Genomic DNA, 20,189 nt, shown 5'->3' with positions numbered 1-20,189 from the left:
TATCTATTATGCTCAAAGGACCCATGATATGTGCAAGTTGGATAAACACATATGATCCAGAGTGAACTGTTCCTTGGTCAGTGATACTTTGATCGAGTTCATAAGCAGAAAAAGGGAACTCCCAGACGGGACCACTGAGCATGGGCAGGGCTTTCTGTGTTATAACAGCCCCATGAAAAACACACGTAGTAAATACATCATACACGAGAGCTGTGTCCACAAACCACAGCAGAGAAAATCAGAGTGCAGGGATGCGTGCACAGGGTCTGAGAAGAGCAGCAGCCCAGACAAGATGAGGACGCTGGCGATTCTGGGATGTGGACAAGATCTTCGAGATGTTTCACAAAATCAAATGAGGCTGCAGCTCACACTAATTGTGCTGCATTTGAAATGAATTGGACAAAAGCATCTCTTTTAAACGCCAAATTTTGGCAATATTTAAATCTTTTTTAAGTGCTAATATGATGGCTAAACATAATTCAACAGACCACAGGAAAACACACAAGGGTAGGCCTTTCCATACACAGCTAGGGAAATCGCCCGACTCCAAAACATACACTTGGATATGTAAGAAATTTCTGGAACACATCAGCTGGCAAGCAGATGATCATGTGACAGATGACGCTTGCTTGCTCTGCTCACTATTTTAACTGGCATACGGTTCAAATAACTGGTCACCTATGGTGCCCATGGAGGTTGAGTCCAGTCAGGGTCGTGGTAGCAACACTGTCAAAACTAAGAGGCGGCCAAAGATAATCCACCATTTTTATGTGGGGTAGGAATGAAAAACAAGTTTATTTTCAGGAGCAATTTAAGACATCTTACTGACCTTTGGCAATTGGGAAGTCACTGTGTGATTTTCCCACATCCGTAAACTATCCTCTGGGAGCTTATCAGTAAATCAGTCATAATTTTCACCATGAAAAATATGACAACTGAAAGCATAAATGATGTCCAAACGAAGACTAAGTCCTCGTGCACCACAACGCCTCAGCGCACAAGGCACCACACCATCCCTGACTGATAAACAGACCTCAGATTTGCACACAGGATTACACACACACGAAGTTGTAACACATCTGATTCTTTTTCAAATAGGTCTTTTAGTTGGCTTTAAAAATAATTTTCAAGTTAGCTACACTCAAAGATGCTTTTTGTTCTTGTCGTAATTCTTATAGGGTTTGTCTGTACATATTTTCTCACAAGAACAGCCACCAACACATGATGGTAAAATCGAAGTGAGAGACACCTTCACCAGGTCGTGTGTCAACTCAGAATTTCCATGTGCTATGCCAGAGAAAATCAAGTCTTTGATCTTCTCAAAAGCACTACCAGTGGAAAATTGGTAACTACAGGTACAAAAGAAAAAGAGGCAGCTGAAGTACTGCAAATATGTACTTGGTCACCCTAATAATATGCAATGCGATAATTAAATCTGGGGACTGCTTTCCAGAAATGAATAACGCCTAGGCCATCCAGGACCAAAATAACGCTAAACAGAGCCTAGACACTTGGTGGAAGGGCATTCAGATGACTTATTATAAGCCAACGATAAGCAGCACGTAAACTTTAACACCAGCAACACTGGTCATAGCTCCAGCCCAAGGAGGTCATTCCTTAGGATTTTTAGTGCTTCAAAAGAGAATGCATTTAACCACAGGAAGGCACATGAAGTTGCTGTCAAATTATTTTTTCCAACAAAAGTAATTAAGAAGAAATCTGTCTCCTGCTAGGCCAGAGATCACAGGAATATCACATCGAAGAATTTAAAAAGCAAAAGGTCCCACTCACGTGTCTCTTGAAGTCACCTTGTTTCACTACTAAATTTAAACTGAGCACGATCACTCCCATGTCATCTTCCAAACTGTTTGGATCTTCCAATTTTAAAATATGTTCAGTTGTCCTACACACAAACAGGAATGAACAATTTGCACACATACTGATAGTGCTGTATACTCTGATAATGCCTCAGGAACTTCTGCGCAAGAGTTACACTCAATGCTGAAGAACATTAAATGTAGTGGCAGTCAGCCATGTTCAGGGTTTACTTCCACAGTTGGTCAGATCTTCTTCTCACTGTCCAAGTGAAATGTAAGTATTTGTTTTAAGTTAATGAACCTGAATTTTACCCATTGAAAGTAGGAGGCCCAATTCACATTTTAGAACACGCCATAAATGATTTAACGTCTAATACATTTTACTTCTAGAAGCCAAAAAAAATCTTTAAAAATAAATTTAAAAAAAATAAAACTTGAAAAGCCAAAAAATATGTTGAGAGCAATAAAAATTCAAAGCACTTTTCCATTGATTCAGATTCATTTCAGTCATCTAACAAGCACCATTTAACATTATTGGAATTCCCTCTAAAATTATTAATAATAATTAAAAGGCAAAAATACAGTACCTGTTAAGTTCAAGATCACTGAGAATAACAAATGCAGAGCCCATGAAATCAGATGTGGTCAAGTCTCGATCATACACCTACAGAGGGCAGAGGCCAGCGGCATGTAAGTCACCAAGTTCATCAGTCATCCACAGGTAATAGGCCGAGAGCTCTGAAATCACTCTCAGATCTTACAATGTCACAGTTACAGCTAAGGGGAACACAACCATGACTCACAAGGGGCAAAATTATGCAATCGTGCCCATGTTGCCTGCCATGGCCAAAACAATTATTACATATTAATCCAACATTTTAAAATAAAAAAAAATACCAGCAGAAACATTTTAAGGCAGTTTTTATCTGCATTAAATTGTTACGCACAGTAGACCTCTCTCTGTAGTTTAAATGGTCTCATTAAAATTTAGTGTTTTCCACGGTGAACAGACCTGCCAATTAAACAGGAATTTGCTAAATATTCTATAGCGATCCTATTCTGCACTCAACTCATGCAGTTTGAACCCAGATGTTGGAGCAACCGATGCTTTCAACAGTAGCTGAGAGCGCTATTAAATACAAAGTTATTCCCAATGAGATCGGCTTCAGAACTGCTTGCTGTCCAGCTATCAGTAATAATTCTTCCACATCTGGTAAGTTTAAATACAACCCACAGACGCATTATTTTTCACTCTGAATTTCTGTACAGCACGTCCCATTGAGCTGATAAAAAACATACAGTTCTGACAAGTGGCATACAGAATTCCTTCTATATTAATACTTTTAACCCTATCCTTGAAAATAGTCAATAAAACAATTAACCGTGGCAGGTTCCGTTGTAAGAGAACACAGAAAGCCACAGAGAGATAAACATTGTAAACAAAGGAGCAGAGCCGTTTAGATTACCTTCACACGTAGCTTCTGATCAAGGCTTTGGATTGGTAACACAACTATCTCATCCCAAATGGGGTTCAAGTTCTTATACACCACTTTGCTTTTGTAAAGTGTCTTCCCATTCAGCTTAAATTTCACATAGGGATCACTTGTGCCTTTAAAAGAAACAGAGAACAAAATGGAATTTTAAAGCACATGAAAAAGTGCACACTCCGCAGCCCACGCCCTCTCTCGAGCACTCTCACAACAAATGCCACCCCTGCCTGGAGGTGGAGGGGAGAGGCAGAATGAAACCATTTAGGGCGGACGCCTGATCCTTTGCTGCCTTTGTGGTAGCAGAAAAATAGGCTCCTTGAGCTCTGCTGGCCTCTTTGTGGGGACGTCATCCCAAGCCTCCACACAAAAACACAGGAGATCCAATCCACAAGTCCAGCGAGTGCTGTCAGGGGTCCTGGGGAGAAACCCACTCCTCCCAGGCTCGGTGTCCAGCCGGTGAGAAGTGAAGGGAGCGCTTTTCCAATGCTCGGCCCCGGGGACTGATTCAATAGTCAAAGACTCCTGCTCCATCAGCGAGCCCTGCGGATCACTGCCTCAAAGGGTGGGATGGGCTGGGGCAGGATCGGGATGGAGTCGGCACAGCTCCCGTCCTTCGCTGCCTCCCCACGCCTGCACCAAAGCGGAGGGCATTGTCTGCACGGGGCAGCTGAACTCCCCATCAGCCAGGCCCTCGGCTGGCCTCAGCGACCCTTCAGGCTCCCCCTGGGGAGAAGGAATGAGTGATGGGCCTGCAGGCACGAGGCCCCCAGTGCAGCCGAGGGCTGAGGAAGAGAGGCCCACAGACAGGCGAGGTGGACGGTGTACTGTGTGTGTCATATATGCATGTGTGTGTCGCATGTGTGTCACACATCTGTGCTTGTGTCACATGCATGTGTCACACTCGTGTGCGTGTGGGATCACAGAGTGCCGGGTACATGTGCAAACCAATACGCAGTTAACACTGCACAAATAAGCACAAATGAACAAAGCTTCCTCCTGGGGGTAAAAGGATTTCCACCGATAACGCTACAGAGACACACACCTTGGGGAGCTAGGATCCCACAGCTCTGGGAACCAATATCCAGAGACCAGGTCTGTTTCGCTCACAGATAAATCCTGAATTTTTTTGGACAATGCCCCAGATAGGCCCCTGGAATATTTCTCAAAATGAATTTCTGTGGTTAAAGTCAAACCTGTTTAGTCTGAGTACATGACATCAAAAGTTAATCAGTCTACTGTCACTAACGCCACCATTACTCACATCAATGTTTATTGTTTCCAGCCCCTTTTTACATCTGCATTTAGCTCTGGTACTAGAAACCAGTGACAACGGGTGCAATAAACTCTCCCACCATTTGGGCGAGGAGCACCATCCCTGCTGCCTAGGACGGCACGCATTCTCGCCTAATCCTAGGAAAGACAACTGTGCTAAGTCGCCTTCCCGTGTTGCAAGGGTGCTAACTTCAAACAGCGACATGGACTAAACCCTCAGCGTCTGCAAGCTCAACTCTCACGTCTCAACTTCAGCAGCGCAAAGGCAGAGGCCCGGCTCTCATCCCTTTAAGCATGGCTGTCAGGCATCGGTTCCAAGCCCGGGAGCAGAAGCCCAGCCACCCGCCCACCCCATCGCGCTCCTCACACCTAGGGCGAGTCAGCCTTTCACAGCCACAAGCAGATAAAGGGGAAGAAAATGACAATAAAGAGAGGCCTTTAATTAAATGAAATTGCCACTCTGGGATCAGGCCTTCATGCTTGTCAGCGTCCTCTCAAAATAAACATCTCAAAACTCGGCCTGCCGGTGTCACTTTCTCACAGGCAAAGAACCCTGGGTAATCCCCAGGCATCCTGACAGCTACATAATGTTCAGCGGTTTCATGGGTGAATGGCAGCCGTCGTGTGAAAGAAAATATTAATGTCTGGAGTTAATCGACGAAGGGGCCGGAGCTTGCAAAGCTGAACGAGGAAGGAGGTGCCGAGTCAGTGCCAGGGTAAGGGTTAGGGGGCATTGGAGGCGACCGGGGCGCATGGTGGCCTTCTGAGACCCCGGTGTCTCACGGTGAGCGAAGGGAGGTCTCAACCAGGCAGGATCTGAAAGGGGGTCTCTGCCCAGGAATGCGACCCCCAGATTACACAGATGACGAGATGACACCTGAATGCGTGGACTCTGACCTGCGGCCCTGGCAGCTCCACACACAATGAGGCTCTTGTGGTAGCCGCGCTCCAGGAGCAGAAGGAAACTGGGGGCCTCCGCCCCAGCCGCTTCAGCCACGTGGGCCCTGATGGGGCTGCGGAAACCCAGATCTGTCACCTCAGTGGCCTGACTGTCCTGCTCCCCTCTAAGAACTCTACCGCCCTCTATCCCAGCCTCCATGTCCGTGGACTGCACCAACCGCAAGTGGAAAACACCCAGGAGAAAAAAATCGCGTGTGTATTAGATACAGACCCGCGCCTGTGGCTATTCCCTCAACAGTGCAGCACACAGCATCTCCACTGTTTCAGGTACAGCAAGTCGTCTACGGGTGGTTTAGAATACACAGGCTAGGGGCCAACGCTGTGACGTAGAGGGTAAAGACACAGCCTGCAGTACCGGCATCCCTTACGGGCACCGGCCCGAATCCCGGCTGCACCTCTTCCCATCCAGCTCTCTGCTATTGCCTGGGAAAGCAGAAGATGGTCCAAATCTTTGGGCCCCTGCACCTGCATGGGAAACCTGGAAAAAGCTCCTGGCCCAGTTCCAGCTGTTGTGGGCATTTGAGGAGTGAACCAGCAGATGGAAGACTTCTCTCTCACGCGCACACGCCATGCTTTTAGAAGGCACTTGAGCATCAGTGGACTTCGCTGTGTGCTGGGGTCTTAGAGGCAAGGACCCCGACACCTGAGAGGTGACTGCATTTGCTGAGAGAAACCAACACTGGTCCCTGGTCCTATAAAAGTGCACCACCAATTCCCACCCCGAAGAATGAGGAGTGACATTCCTCAGCTCTGGTCAGGCCCACTCAAGCCACAGATGGCCAGGTCTCTCTCGGTGCTGCACCTGTCAGACACAGGAGTACACCACAATGCTTCCTCCTCTGAGCCTGGCTCTGTGTTACCAAGGTGCGCCCAACCCACCCCTGCTCTTCTGCAGCTAATGGCCAGCACACAGCCCAGGAATGTAGCACAGAGTCCGAGAGACAGGTGTCCACATGGAACTAAACTAGGAAGGGCCATGTGCAGGAGACCTGTTCCAGCAGGGGTCTCAGTGGGGGCTGAAACACAGGAGAAAGGAGCTGGCATGTGGCTGGGCCCAAGCACGCAGAGCAGCCAGGAGGCCACTCCCACAGGAGGCAGTGGGGGAGGAGTCTCCGCATGCTTACAGCGGGCTGGTGCCAGGCAGCATTCCAATGCATCTAGAAATTAGGGGAGAAAAACAGAACGAGGAATAAATAGGCTGGGTTGAGTCAGAAACTGAAGATTCCCTAAAATAAGGAGGTTAATTAGTATTCTGTAAGAATCACAGGTGTTTTATTTCCTAGTCTCCTTTTAGTTTTTTAACAAACGTAAACATCTGCACACAACTCTGAGAGGTTTGAAACGAAGAACAAAGTCTCTACTCTCACTTTTCCCCGATTCCCATTTGGTGTACTCGCATTAACAGCTTCTCAGGTGTCTTATAGGGAAAAAAGCAAGGATCATTTTCAGGAACTCTACAGTTTCACAAGTAAGGCACCAGGGATCTCTGCTCGCACCACCAATATAGGCTTACTTCATACAAAATTAGTGAAGTGAAATTCCATCGTGTTGCATGAAGTCATGCCATTAGCCAATAATGGCCCCGTATCCCTTCCACTCTCTTCCTGGCAGGGGCAGTACTGCAGGGCATCCAGTGAGCCCACCAGGGATGCAGAGAGAACTTTGGACCCTGGGAGTGCTGGATAAAGGAATGTGAACCTCTGTTTCTGACACACAGCGGCAAATTGGTTTCCAAAGTTTCTTGGGTTTATGCTCCCACGAAAGCACCTATCTTGGACTTGCTTCTTCACACGTTCACAAACCTTGGATATTACAAACCTTCCTTTTATCCTAAGCCAGTGGAAGGCTCAGAACACTGCTGCCTACATTTTTCTCCATCTTTAGTGCTTTCAGCAAAGTTGAGCATCTTTTATATTTTGGTGGCCTACATCTGTATTTCTGTCAGTAAACTGTTGGTTCACATCACTTGGTCAGTTTCCAGTGGGTTTGTGATTTTTTTTTTTTTTGACAGAGTGGACAGTGAGAGAGAGACAGAGAGAAAGGTCTTCCTTCCATTGGTTCACCCCCTAAATGGCCGCTACAGCCGGCGCTGCGCCTACCTGAAGCCGGGAGCCAGGTGCTTCTTCCTGGTCTCCCATGGGGTGCAGGGCCCAAGCACTTGGGCCATCCTCCACTGCCTTCCCGGGCCACAGCAGAGAGCTGGCCTGGAAAAGGAGCAACCGGGACAGAATTGAGCGCCCCAACTGGGACTAGAACCCAGAGTGCCGGCGCCACAGGCAGAGGATTAGCCTAGTGAGCCGCGGCACCGGCCATTGTGATTGTTTTTGGCACGGATTTGAGTGAGCTCTTCCTTACAGAAATCAAGCCACCAACCATCTTTTTACTTTTTCATCATTTGCTTAGTTTCGTGTTATTTCTAGTAGTGAGATTTTTTTGCACTATCATTTGGTCAAATTTGCCATAGTTTTTATTTATGATTTTGAAGTTTAACATCCTGCTTGGAAGCAGTTTTCTCACTATAAGATTTTAAATTAATTCAGTCATATTCCATTCCACTGATTTTGTAGGTTTCTATTTTTTTTAAACACTTAAGTGTTTGGTCCATCTGGAACTATTTTAGCATAAAGAGGGAAGGAAATTCAGGTTCACTCAAAGCAAGCAAGCAAAATGTTCAGCACCAAGCTTTAGAAATCCGAGTTTGTTGGCAGCTTGTAGTTCAGAATGAGGGGAGGAGGAAGCAGCATGGGATCGGGTTTCCAGGACAATGGAACAGCAGAGGCCTGAGGACTTAGACAAGGCTGAGCTGGACCCCAGGAAGCAGCACCCAGGCTTTCTCGAGATCAGCTGACGGGAGCCCACAGACGAGCCTCTCACAGAAACCACTGGGCAAAGCCGTTTAGAACCCCCGCTGCAAGGAACTCTTACCACACAGAGCAAAATCCTAAACTCTGCTGAGACATGCAGTAAAGACAAACCATGGTCCAGCAGCTACCACTCGTCCAGTCCATGCTTCGGAAAATCACCCACATCTAGAGAACATACAATAAACTCCTCGGAATCAAAGCTCCCGGAAAGTGAGATTTACGGCCAGATGTGCCGAACCTGCATGTTCCACATGCTGCAAAATTGTGATGATGGAGGCAGCGGTGGCGTCAGGTGGCCTGGTGGATTCAAACCCAGACCTTGCTTTTGCCCCGTGGAGAAGCATAGGCACTTCATTTAATTCCCTCGTTGAACTTCCAGTTTCCACCTATATCGTGGAAAACGACCAACCTCAAAATTACCTTGAGGATTAAGGGAACTACTATGTCTCAATGGCAGTGGACGCTAAGCATTTACCCAGAATGCACAAAGAAAACAACCCTGATTTGCAGGGGAAAGAAACAGTGACGGCTTTTGAACACCTCTCTCCCTTCCCTCAGTGAGGCGGAGACGCCCAGACTGCAGGCCACAAGCTCCACCCTTAACCGACACCTTCAGAAACCAGAACGGGCATTATGGAAACACAGAGTGCATTTTCTCTCGGTCACATGGGAAAGAAGCGAACGCCTCTACGTGGAGAAAAAAACCTCTATTACTGAACCCTGTGGTAAGTTAAACTCCAGAGATCACGCTTCGGCAGAGTGGCTGTGGACTTCAAGGTTTTTCTTTTTTTCTTCTTTTCCCACCAATCCCCAAAGCGCAGTGTCTCCCTCGCTCTCCCGGCTGCACACTGCGTTCTACAGTCAGTGCATCCTAACTGAACTATTTCTGAACGCTCTCCCCAGGATGACTCACTCATCTCTAAGGGCACCTGCCAAGCATCAGATGGCATTTCCTAAACAGATTTACTTACAGAGTTGTAGAGGAGGAGAGAGAAAGGGAGAGAGAGCTCCCCTATCGACTGGTTCACTCCCCAAAGGTCGCAACAGCCAGGGCTGGGCCAGGCCAAAGCCAGCAGCAGCCTAGAACTTTTTTTGGGACTCCCACGTAGGTGCAGGGGCCCAAGCATGTGGGCCATTGTCCACTGGTTTTTCCATGTGCATTAGCAGGGAGCTGGATCCAAAGTAGGAGCAGCTGGAACTGGAACCAGTGTCCATATGGGACGCCAGCATTGAAGGTGCCAGCTTTACCCACTGCACCACAGTGCTGCCCCCCAGTGGCATGGTGGGGAAGGCATGCCCATTCAGTAGACCATGAGATGCAGTGGCTCCAGGAAATTGACCATATTCCAATATATTGAACAACTTACAATGGCAACTAACAAGGAAAACTGATGATCTGAAATCATCAAGATTATCAAAACTCATTTAACCATGAAGAGAGCACAACTGGCATGGAACAAATGATGGTAGAAAAGGAAGCTCTAGGGAGCCGAGGCAGGAGGTCCCCCTGAGGCCTTGGATGTTGTCCCCTGCACTCCTCCCTCCCCACCCTCCTACCCAGGGTGGCCTCACCACCTCTCCCTGTTGCAGCTTCTCTTTCTGTCCTTAGCTGTCCCCTTCCTGCACTGCCTCTACGGCTCTGGCTATGCCATTCACTCTTCTTCCATTTCTCGGGGATCTGCCCTGAGATGATGTAAATATTGTTTAGAGTGCCATTTTTGTCTTTTTCAGAATCAGATAATGTGAACCACACACCTTCAATAGTTGTCTATAAAAGTCCGCTTCCAATTTATTTAATATAAAACAGCTTCAACTAATATGACTTGTTTTTCCAATGAAAAACATTGTTGACAAAAACTACTTCAGAAAGTTAGAAAATGGAAGAGATGTTTATTTTGTGCAAAAAAATTCTGAAATCCATGCATTTTAGGGTATTCAAAAAGAGGGACATGCATATTAAATATGCATGGATTTCAAGTATTTATGCCAAAATGATCTTTTAATTTCATTTCCACGAACTTCTCAAAGTATCTTCATATACTGATGAATTCTGTAACCTCGGCAAATTGGACATTTGGTGAATGGATGCTCGAATTGATTAGCTTTTGGTGAACTGGAATTGACAGATGGTGCCTGCGCCCCTGTTCTTGGTGAGGTGACCAGGAGCACTCAGAGGTGTGAGCTTCTGCTTGGAGACCTCACATATGGCTGTGTCCCTGCAACACCAGGAAAGGAGTGACAAATGCAAATTACAAAGGCATGAAAACAAGGAAGAAAGGAGAGGAGAGGCCGTGGCTGGGAGGCAGCACTCAAGGGAACTGGAGAGGGTTGGGGAGAGACTCAGTCAGAAATAGACCAGATATGCAGTGAAGGTCGCAGCTCAGGACCTCCGTGAAGGAAGAAACCCACCAGCTCAGGACCTCCGTGAAGGGAGAAACCCACCAGCTCTTTGCACCTGCTGCTAACCCACATTCTAAAATCCACATCCCCATGCCCGCACAATTATCAATACCCCAATGTTCTCCTTTCCATCAGAACAATACGAAAAGCGTTCCCTCCCCAAGCTACATATTCAGAATACATCTGAAATTTACGGAAAAGATGGTTAGGACCAAAGTTTGGTAATAGCACCGACAATGGGTGTGGTCTCCTCCACCCCTGCACGAACCGTAAGGGGCCTGCATTGCTTCAAGCAAGAGGAACATGACCCAGGCTAGGAACAGGAGACCCTGCTCTCGGAGGCAACATAGAAGACACTGCCACACACACGTACACGGCACGATGCCACACACATGTACCCTAAAGAGAAAGCCACAGGCCTGCATAGTGTTGAACAGAAGGACAGCTTCCAGGGTGAGGGAGGGAGGAAATGGGGAGGAGTAGGTCAAAGGGCATGGGGTGCTGCTGGGGGATGCATGAGCCGACAGCCCTGCCATGCGGCGTGGAGACCGCGGTTGACAACATGCCGCGGAGCCGCCATCTGGTACAGCTGCTACAGCTGCCGCCTCTGACACCAGCCTCCCACGTGAGCCAGCTTCAGTCCCGGCTGCTCCACTCCCAACCCAGCTCCCTGCTAACGCACCTGGGAAAGTGGCGGATGATGGCCAAGTGCTTGGGCCCCTGCACCTGCATGGGAGACCCAGAAGCTGCCCCTGGCTTCAGATCAGCCCAGCTCCAGCCATTGTGGCCATTTGGGGAGGGAACCAGCAGGTAAAAGACTGTCTCTTCTCCTCTCTAACTCTGCCTTTCAAATAATATTTGGGGAAAAAAGTTGGGGTAGCTCTTCAAGCTTTTGCAGGAGATCAACGTGGAGCGGAGGCAGAGCCCCGGGGACTGTCCTGCTGCCCACACATTTCTGTTCCTTCATCACTCTCAGCTACGTCTAAGGCACAACCGCGTGCTGCGATACACTGTGCACAGTGAACCCTTGACGATGGCCAAGCCATCATCTCACAGCTACCTTTTACAGGAAGAGCACAGAAAATGCTCTTTCAGCAAATTTCTGTTTTTCAGTATGACTTTGTTAAAGATTTATTTATTTGAAAGGCAGAGATACAGGACTTCCATCTGCAGGTTCGCTTCCAAAACGGCCAGAGCTGGGCCAGGCTGAAGCCAGGAGCCACGAGCCAGGAGCATGGGTGGAAGCGTAACCTACACCACCACAGCACCTGCCCCCAGCGACCCCAATGTTAAATAAAGACCCCAAGCTCTACAACGTCCCTTCCATCAAAAGCAGGGCATGTGTCGCAGCCCCTGAATCCAGGGACTGTCTCAGCCTGCACAGCGTGGCTCTCCTTCCAAAGCTGCCTCACAGAGGGTGAGCCGGGCCCTGGGCCCCAGGCCTGGAGCCGTGAGCATCCACAAGGAAGCCAACACAGGCTGAGGCTCCAGGCTAGGAGGACAGCCACATGGAGAGGCCCCCGTGGGACACACACACCTCACAGCACCCACACAGGCCCCAGGTCTACAGAGGATCACGTCAGCCTCCACGTCTCCCGAGGCGGCCCCAGCCAGTGTGCGGCAGACACAAGCCGGAGCCAAGCTGCCACTTGGAGACGCCGCACAGTTTGTTCCACAGAGGCGGCCTCTGGAACCTCACCCTTCTCCACCCTGCACCCAGCTGCACAGTCAGCGCACAGTGATGGCTGTGTAGGGTCTGGCACGACAGCGGGGACTGCCTGCCTCGTGCTGGAGCTGCGATCAACACGATGCCGCAACTCGCGCACAGGGATGTGCATGGAGACAGCCAAACACACACAGGCCCAGCCGCAGCCCAGGCGATGGAACAAAGTCAGCAAGAGGCCCTGCTCGAATCCCCGCGTGTAACACAGCGCACACCCTCCCTGTTGGCAGAGCGGTGAACCACCCATCCAGCCAGCCACTGCAGGAGCAATGACAGGGCAGCCTTGGGGGGGGTGGGGGGATGGGAGGTGGTTTCCTGCAGACGACACACATGGGAAGGTCCCCAGGTGCCAGCCGCCTAATGGGGGCAGGGACAAGGGTCCACCGGCTCTGGAAGGCAGTGCTCGACCTGGGAGACTGCCCAGTCTCAACACAAACTGAACCCCAGCCTCCAGACGGCTATGAGGACAAACATGCTGGATGCGATCTGTGTCGAATGGCAAAGGAACAAACAGACACAGATTTCAAAACTCAGCTCCACTCACTTGCTGGGGAGCCCGGCGAGATGCCAGATCCCACAGAGGGCGGGAGCAGCTCGCTGGGTTCCGGCTGGCTGCAGCTTCCCCAAGGCTGCTGCGCTCCTGAGTGAGTGACTGGTACCCGGCCCAGCTGCCCCTGCTGTTCCCTCACAGCAGAACAAGGATCGCACGCCACCTGCTGTTCAGACGCGGTACTCCATGAGAAGCAAACCCCAAGCTCAGCAAAACAAACAGAAACGCTCAAGATGATAAATAAAGCCCTGGGTATTTTTCTAAAAACAGAAAACAAAAAGCCACAAGAAACAAATTTGAATGCTTCTACCGTAAACAAATGGCAAAGGTTGGAAAAGATGATATGTTTAGCTAACTGGAACATTACACAATGTATGCACCCATCAAAACATCACAGTGTAGCACATAAATGTACGTAATTTTGTTAGAAATATTTTACTTTCTTAACTCGCCAGGCAGAGAGACAGAGAGAGAGGGAGCTGCAGTCCATCGGCCCACCCCCCAAAAGCCTACAACAGCTTGGGCGGGGCCAGGTTAAAGCCAGGAGCAGAAACTCAACGCAGAGGTAGCAGGGGCTCAAGCACTTGAACAATCTGCTGCTGCCTCCCAGGGCATGCACCACTCCAGGACTGGAAGATTACAACTGTTCTTCAAACAAGACTGAAGAGTACAACGCAGATTGCAAAGAGGTGCAGACAGGTCCAGGGAACAGAGGGGGCGACTGACGAGCGTGGCACAGAACATGCACACGAAAGACAAGTGGCTCACAGCCAAATAGAACCCGAGCATCCCAACACACTAACACAAATTAAGACAAAAACAAGGCAACGCCTCCCGCTACCAATCGGCAACAACATCCCACACCCAGCACGGGTGAGGGGGATGTGGGCCACCGTGCTGCTGTCGGCACAGAGCACAGCACATCTTTCTCACACGGACGCTGGCAGAGCTCTAAGGAGGTCCTTGAAACACTCCAATCACCTGGTAGGAGAAACCCAACCCACCCTACTACACAACTCGCAAAGGAACGGCAAAGAAAGTTGTCCCCGAGTTTAGGCACAGGACAACCTGCTGGGCTTCACCCTTTGCCATACCAGTTCGGAACACCTGTGGTCCAGCACAGTCACCAAAGTTCTATGTATGTGCGGTGAAGCTGCCTTGTTCTCACAATTCTCATAATACTCCAGGAAGACAGAAGAACAAAAAGCAGGTAATGAAGCCATCTAACAACCAGGTCCCATGTTCTTTTACCAGCGAAACATTTCAAAGATCAGATCACTGTGGAACATTCAGCTCAAAATCCTGGCGCACAACAGCCGAGCCACGGTGCCCACTCCAGTCAGCTCAGGTCAGGCATGGTAACACCGAGGGCTGCTGCCTGGGTCAGATTTAAGACTGAAAAAAATGGAACCACCAGTCCACACCGCGTGGCTACTGGGACAGTGTCTTTTGAAGCAGGAGGGAACTTTAAAAAGTCAGTGGGAAGTGAAAGTTTTTTTTTTTTAATTCATTGTATTTGAAATTCATTTTCAATTTTAATTTAATTTTAATTCATTTATTTGAAAGGCAGAGTTGGGGAGGGTAGGGAAAGAGGAGGGAGGGAGGGAGGGAGAGTATGGGAGGAGGGGGAGGGAAGGGAGGGAGGAAGAGGGGAGAAGGAGGGCTGGGTCAGTCCAAAGCCAGGAACCAGAAGCTTCCTCTATGTCTCCCATGTGGGCGCAGGGGCCCGAGGACTTGGGCCATCTTCTACTGCTTTCCCAGGCCATCAGCAGGGAGCTGGGTTGGAAGTGGAGCAGCCAGGACATGAACTAGTGCCCATGTGGGATGCTGGTGTTGCAGGCGGCTGCTTTACCCACTACCCCACAGTGCCGGCCCCTGGTGAAATTCTAAGGTAAGGCGGTTTTGGTGCAAAGCAACTTGAATGCCAAGCCCAGTTTTTTACAGCACACATCTGGACCTGCCTTTTTGAAGACACTTCACATACTTGGCTTTAAAAATTTTTTAACCTAAAAACCATTTTCTTTCCCACAGAAAAAATGCAGAGAAAAAAAAAAACCAAACAAAAATAACCACAAAAAAGACTAAGTGTGGTCATTCACTAGGCAATATAGCAACTAATGTTTATTGTATAGAACTATGTTCTCCTGGTCACACACAAACACAATTGCCCCCACATACACAATCACCCCCACATATACACACATCATTCCACATCCACACAATCCCTCCCACATCCCCCCCACACACACACACACACAGAGCACCACCACGCTCACGGGAAGCAAGGCCCAGCACCGCCCTCAGGCAGCCGTGTTCCAAGTCGGGGGCTCTGCCACCCTCTGGTGCTCCCACCACTCCCAGTCAGGGCACAAAGGAGAGCGACCCCTCCAGGTCACAGGGGGGCGCAGGGAAGAGCTGCTGGGGATGGAGGGGATGTCCCCACGTGCAGCCCAGTGGGAACACAGCCGGGAACACACCTGGGAGTCCACACGTTTGCACCTGACCACAGCCCGGGGCTTCCTGTCCAGAAACGCATGCCTGCCCCTCACGCCGGCCGCCACTGGGCAGTGCGCTTCTCCCCAGGCCCAACACACAGCATCTTTTCTTTACGAGAACAAAACGTGCAATCAGAAACATCCTGCACCCTAGAAATCAGCCTAGCTAAACGGCGAAGTTAAACCCGGGCTCGGGTCAGAGGACGCCCCGGGAACAGCAGCACCCAGGCCGCAGCAGGCTTCCTGCACCCTGCAAGCCCTGTCCTCTCCTCGCGACGCTGCCCCTGCCCTCGAAAGTGACCTCCCTCAGTCGCCTCAGATGTCGACTGCCTACCTGCGCTGGGAATGGAGAGGCAGAGCGGTGTTCTGGGAGAAGCGTTCATGAGTTTTCATTGCCAAAAACGCACATCAGAAAGAAGACCTGCCCTGGACCCTGCCACTGGAGTGACGCTGGTGGCCTGGTGCTGTCGCCAACACCTGCCAATGCCTTTCCATGCGCACCTGCAATGCTGCAGAGTAGCCACCAGAGGGCAGCAGCAGCACAGTGTGCCTCCCATGCACAAAGGACGCACAGGCCCTTCACGTGGGGACCCTGGCTGTCCAGGAAGGAGAGCTCAGGACAAGAAATGCACCTGCATCCAGAGCTGAAGCTCAGGTTAGGCCTTGCATCCGGCCCTAGAATCACACAGGTCAGCCATGGTCCCTGCCCAGGGTCCTCTGTGTGTCCATCAGGACTGGACACAACAGTTACCAGGCAAGGGCTCGGGAACTGAAAATGCGTGGGCCTTCCTTGAAGAGAAAAGCAGCACCTGTGGAGCTGCCCCAAAGACAGGAAGGAAAGCAGTCAAAGGAGAACGCTGGAACAAAGGGCCGTGCATGGGAGGGGCAGAGGGGAGGCAAGAGCGTGGCAAGTAGACGATGCCCGGGACAGCCAGCCCAGAAGCAGGTGGGCTGATTTCTGTCCCAGCCGATTCCAGGGAAGGGGAGCTCGGGGGGACTCCTGGATGGCTTCCAGCAGTGGGGTCACACTCACCCCTAGAGCGAGCGCCATCGCAACCAGAGTGTCCAGGAAGCGAGTGGGGCTGCCTGATGCAGCACTGAGCTCCCCCACACGGGCCTGGTCTCGGAAAGGGTGACGGTCACTTGTCACTCACAGGGGATTCCCGAGAACCCGGAAGTCACCTGCAAGGAGCAGTCTTGTCTATGTGGTCACATGTCCTCTGTCCACCAATGGCGTATCTCAGCTTTTTCTAATTTATTTATTTAATTTGAAAGCAAGGACGGCAGACGGAGGGAGGGAGGAAGGCAGAGAGCATCAGAAAAGCAGAGAGAGAGAGGGAGGGAGGGAGAGCGCGCTCTTCTCTCTGCTGGTTCGCTCCTCAAATGCCCATGACAGCCAGGTCTGGGCCAGGCCAAAGCCAGGGGCTCCATCCAGGTCTGCACTGGGTCATCTTTTGCTGATGTCTCAGGCACATTAACAGGAAACTGAAACAGAAGCAGAGTAACTGGGACTTGATCCAGCACTCCAGTGTGTGTGTGTGTGTGTGCGCGCGCATACTCTACAAGGGTCACAGGTGCGCACAGATGTGAATTATCTCTAAGGGACATGGGGTGTGGGTGTGTGTGTGCATTCTCTATAAAAGACATAGGCACGTGTGTGTGTGGGTGTGTGTGTGCACCCATTCTCTACAAGGGACACAGGAGTTGACAACTGAAGACGCTGGGGCACCTCATATGCAGCACCACCAGTCTGCCCCTCACCCAGCTCCACTGCTCATCACGCCCGCTGCTCCGAGGCCAGGGCTCCCTTCAGATTCCTCCAAAGAACAATTAGCAGGTGATGTCACCCAAGCCCAGGAAACCTCAAAATCCCACCTTGACTCTGTAAGATGAGCTCTGTCTGAAGTGGCGAAGCGAGGGCCCTAGAGCAGGTGCTCCTGGCACTCAGTGAGTCGGCTCGCCAGCCCCGGCCCCTGCCAGACCCTGGGCTCGCACAGCTTCGCCCCAGCTGCTTCCCAACAGGCACAGCAGCTGCAGTCCCAAGATTCGATCGCAAGCCCTATTGATACTTTTAGAAAAGAAGTGTGTTTATTGACTTCCTTACTTATTTGAGAGGCAGAGAGAAGTGCAGAGAGAAAACGTGAGTCAGAGCTCCTATCTGCTATTCAATCCCCACATTCCCACAGCAGCCCAGTTAGAGACAGGCCCAAGCCAGGGACCAGGAACTCAGCTGGGTCTCTCTGATGGCTGGCAGTGGCCTGGATACTTAAACCATCACCAGTGCCTCCCAAGTTGGCATCGCAGAAGATGGAATCAGAAGACTTAAATGTAGGACCCAAGCTTGTTAACAGGTATCTTAATCATTAGTCAAATATCCGTGCTATTATAATTCTTAAAAGAAATAAAAACACAACTAAATTAAACGAAGAGGAATGATAAAATATAAACACCCCTATTCCAGTAAATCTATTTTCTCATAATGAAAACGCATTTTCCATTCTCTGGTTTTGTTGGTGACTTCTACCAAATATATTTGGGAAACACCGATATCAATAATGCAGAAACTGTTTTTAGCATCCTCTCGAGATTTCTCATAACTGTCTTTACCTGAGCTGGATATGATTTTTCATGCCATTGCCCAGTGAAATTTCCAAAATTGCCGTTTTTACCACCCAATAATCTCCAGGTTTTTCTGAACTATTTGATGCCATATTAGAAAGATATGTTCATTGAAAGCATGCATCTCAATTCTTGATCACTGCCCGATTAGATTTCCTTTGTTCTAAATGTTTTAGCTCTACAGAAAAAAAAGTTTACTTTAAAGCAAGGATCTAAAATTAAGATCATGAATTTTTTTTGGGGGGGGCAGGCAGAGTTAGAGAGAAAGAGACATAGAGAAAGGTCTTCCTTCTGTTGGTTCACCCCCCAAAGAGCTGCCAAGGCCTGCGCGCTGCGCTGATCCTAAGCCAGGAGCCAGGCGTTTCCTCCTGGTCTCCCATGCAGGTGCAGGGCCCAAGCACTTGGGTCATCCTCCACTGCCTTCCTGGGCTACAGCAGAGAGCTGGCCTGGAAGAGGAGCAACCAGGACAGACCCCAGCACCCCATGCAGGACTAGAACCTGGTGTGCCAGCGCCGCAGGCGGAGGATTAGTCTAGTGAGCCGTGGTGCCGGCCAAGATCATGAAATTCTAAACAGAGGTTGGCAAATGTTGACCTAATGGTCAAATGCAGCCCATGGCCCATTTTTGTAAATGAACTTTTGCTGGCACAGAGCCACACCCAGCTGTGGCCATCCTAGGTGTGGTGGCTTTCCTACACCATTGCAGAGTGGTTGTCTCTGAAGGCCCATGAAGCCTTAGATATTCACTATCTGCATGTCGTTTCCCAACTCGTGCTCTAGACAGAAAGCTCCACAGCCAAATGTTTACGTAGCAATCCAGAGAAAATGCCAGGCTCTTCTTTTATCAGAGAATGATCCTTTGAAAATGGTTCAAGATGGCGGAATAGGCAGGGAGCACACTATTAGTCCGGGAGAGAGACAGGTTAATAAAAGTGGAGATACTGCAGCGTCAAGGAAGAGTAGGGGAAGAAATAGCAGAGGAAACTCTTCCAGAACTAGTGATTCACAGTGGACCTGCGTGGAGAGCGTGGGAGCCCAAGTTCGGGACACCAGCGGCAGACTCAACACACCAGCGCTGGAACGCGAGGTGAGCCGAACCTCAATAGCCCGAGACACCAGCGGGCAAGCGGAAAGAGGAGACTAGAGGGAACGAGGCTTGAAACTCTGTGGGGAAAAGCTCACCAGGCTAACTAGAAGAGAGATAGGAAAAAAATTTAAAAAGTGACCGATACAGACACAAGTTTCTCTCTCTCCGCTCACCCCTCAAAGGCGAACAAGACAGAGCAGGCGCCATTTTGGACATACGTCATAAGCAGGGCGACCTCAGGTCTGCACCAGCCCTGAGCCTAGCAGAAAAACCTGACTCTGGGGGGAGGGGTGAAATAACAGGAGATTAGGATCTAACTTGGCAACCCAGTGGGAGACTGCAGGAGAATTGGAGCCCACACTGAGGGCAGCACAGATTCCCTGTGTGGTCCTTGGGAAAGAACTTCCGATCTCTGGCTCCTGTGGGTATATCATTTGCCTGCTAACTACCTCCAATTACGTTCAGCTGTGCGGAATTACTTCCCTTTTGAATCAAAAAAAGAAAGAGAGATTTACCACACCTAACCTGGGAGTGTCATCTTTGACACACCCTCAACCCTGAGGAACCAAACACAGCTCTCAGGCCACACTCATCTCAAGCCTCTAAGGCTCCACTGAAAGCAGACAGTCCACTTAATATAGAGCCATAGTGTAACAAGAAAAAACACCACAGTGAAGAAACCAAATATCTCCAACATGCCAAACAACAAACGCAAAAACCAAGCTAACAAGAACAAGGAAGAAACTATGACGCCCCCAAATGAAAAAGACACCCCAATTCAAGATTATGAAGATGATAAGATCGAAGAAATGCAAGAAGCGGATCTCAAAAAATTGATAAGAACATTAAGAAGTTCTCAAAAACAAATTCTTGAACTACAGAAATCCTTCATGGACAAGATAGAAAATCTCT

The 20,189-nt window shown here is 49.5% G+C and overlaps 1 protein-coding gene across 4 annotated transcripts in view; it reads right to left on the bottom strand.

Moving 5' to 3' along the window:
* The window catches only part of MCTP2 (multiple C2 and transmembrane domain containing 2), a 179,245-nt gene that overhangs the window by 133,520 nt on the left and 25,536 nt on the right, over positions 1–20,189 (bottom strand). For all 4 annotated transcript variants that reach the window (XM_062204541.1, XM_062204542.1, XM_062204543.1 and 1 more), the window contains exons 4-6: positions 3,284–3,426; positions 2,405–2,481; positions 1,792–1,903 (exon numbers count right to left, since the gene is read on the bottom strand). In XM_062204541.1, coding sequence (XP_062060525.1) covers positions 1,792–1,903; positions 2,405–2,481; positions 3,284–3,426 — 332 coding nt within the window. The remainder of the gene's footprint in view (positions 1–1,791; positions 1,904–2,404; positions 2,482–3,283; positions 3,427–20,189) is intronic.

The sequence above is a fragment of the Lepus europaeus genome, chromosome 11 (genome assembly GCF_033115175.1).
Source record: "Lepus europaeus isolate LE1 chromosome 11, mLepTim1.pri, whole genome shotgun sequence".
Lineage (NCBI taxonomy): Eukaryota > Metazoa > Chordata > Mammalia > Lagomorpha > Leporidae > Lepus > Lepus europaeus.
The sequence above is the reverse complement of the archived record's forward strand: the minus strand, read 5'-3'. Positions and strand labels throughout refer to the sequence as shown.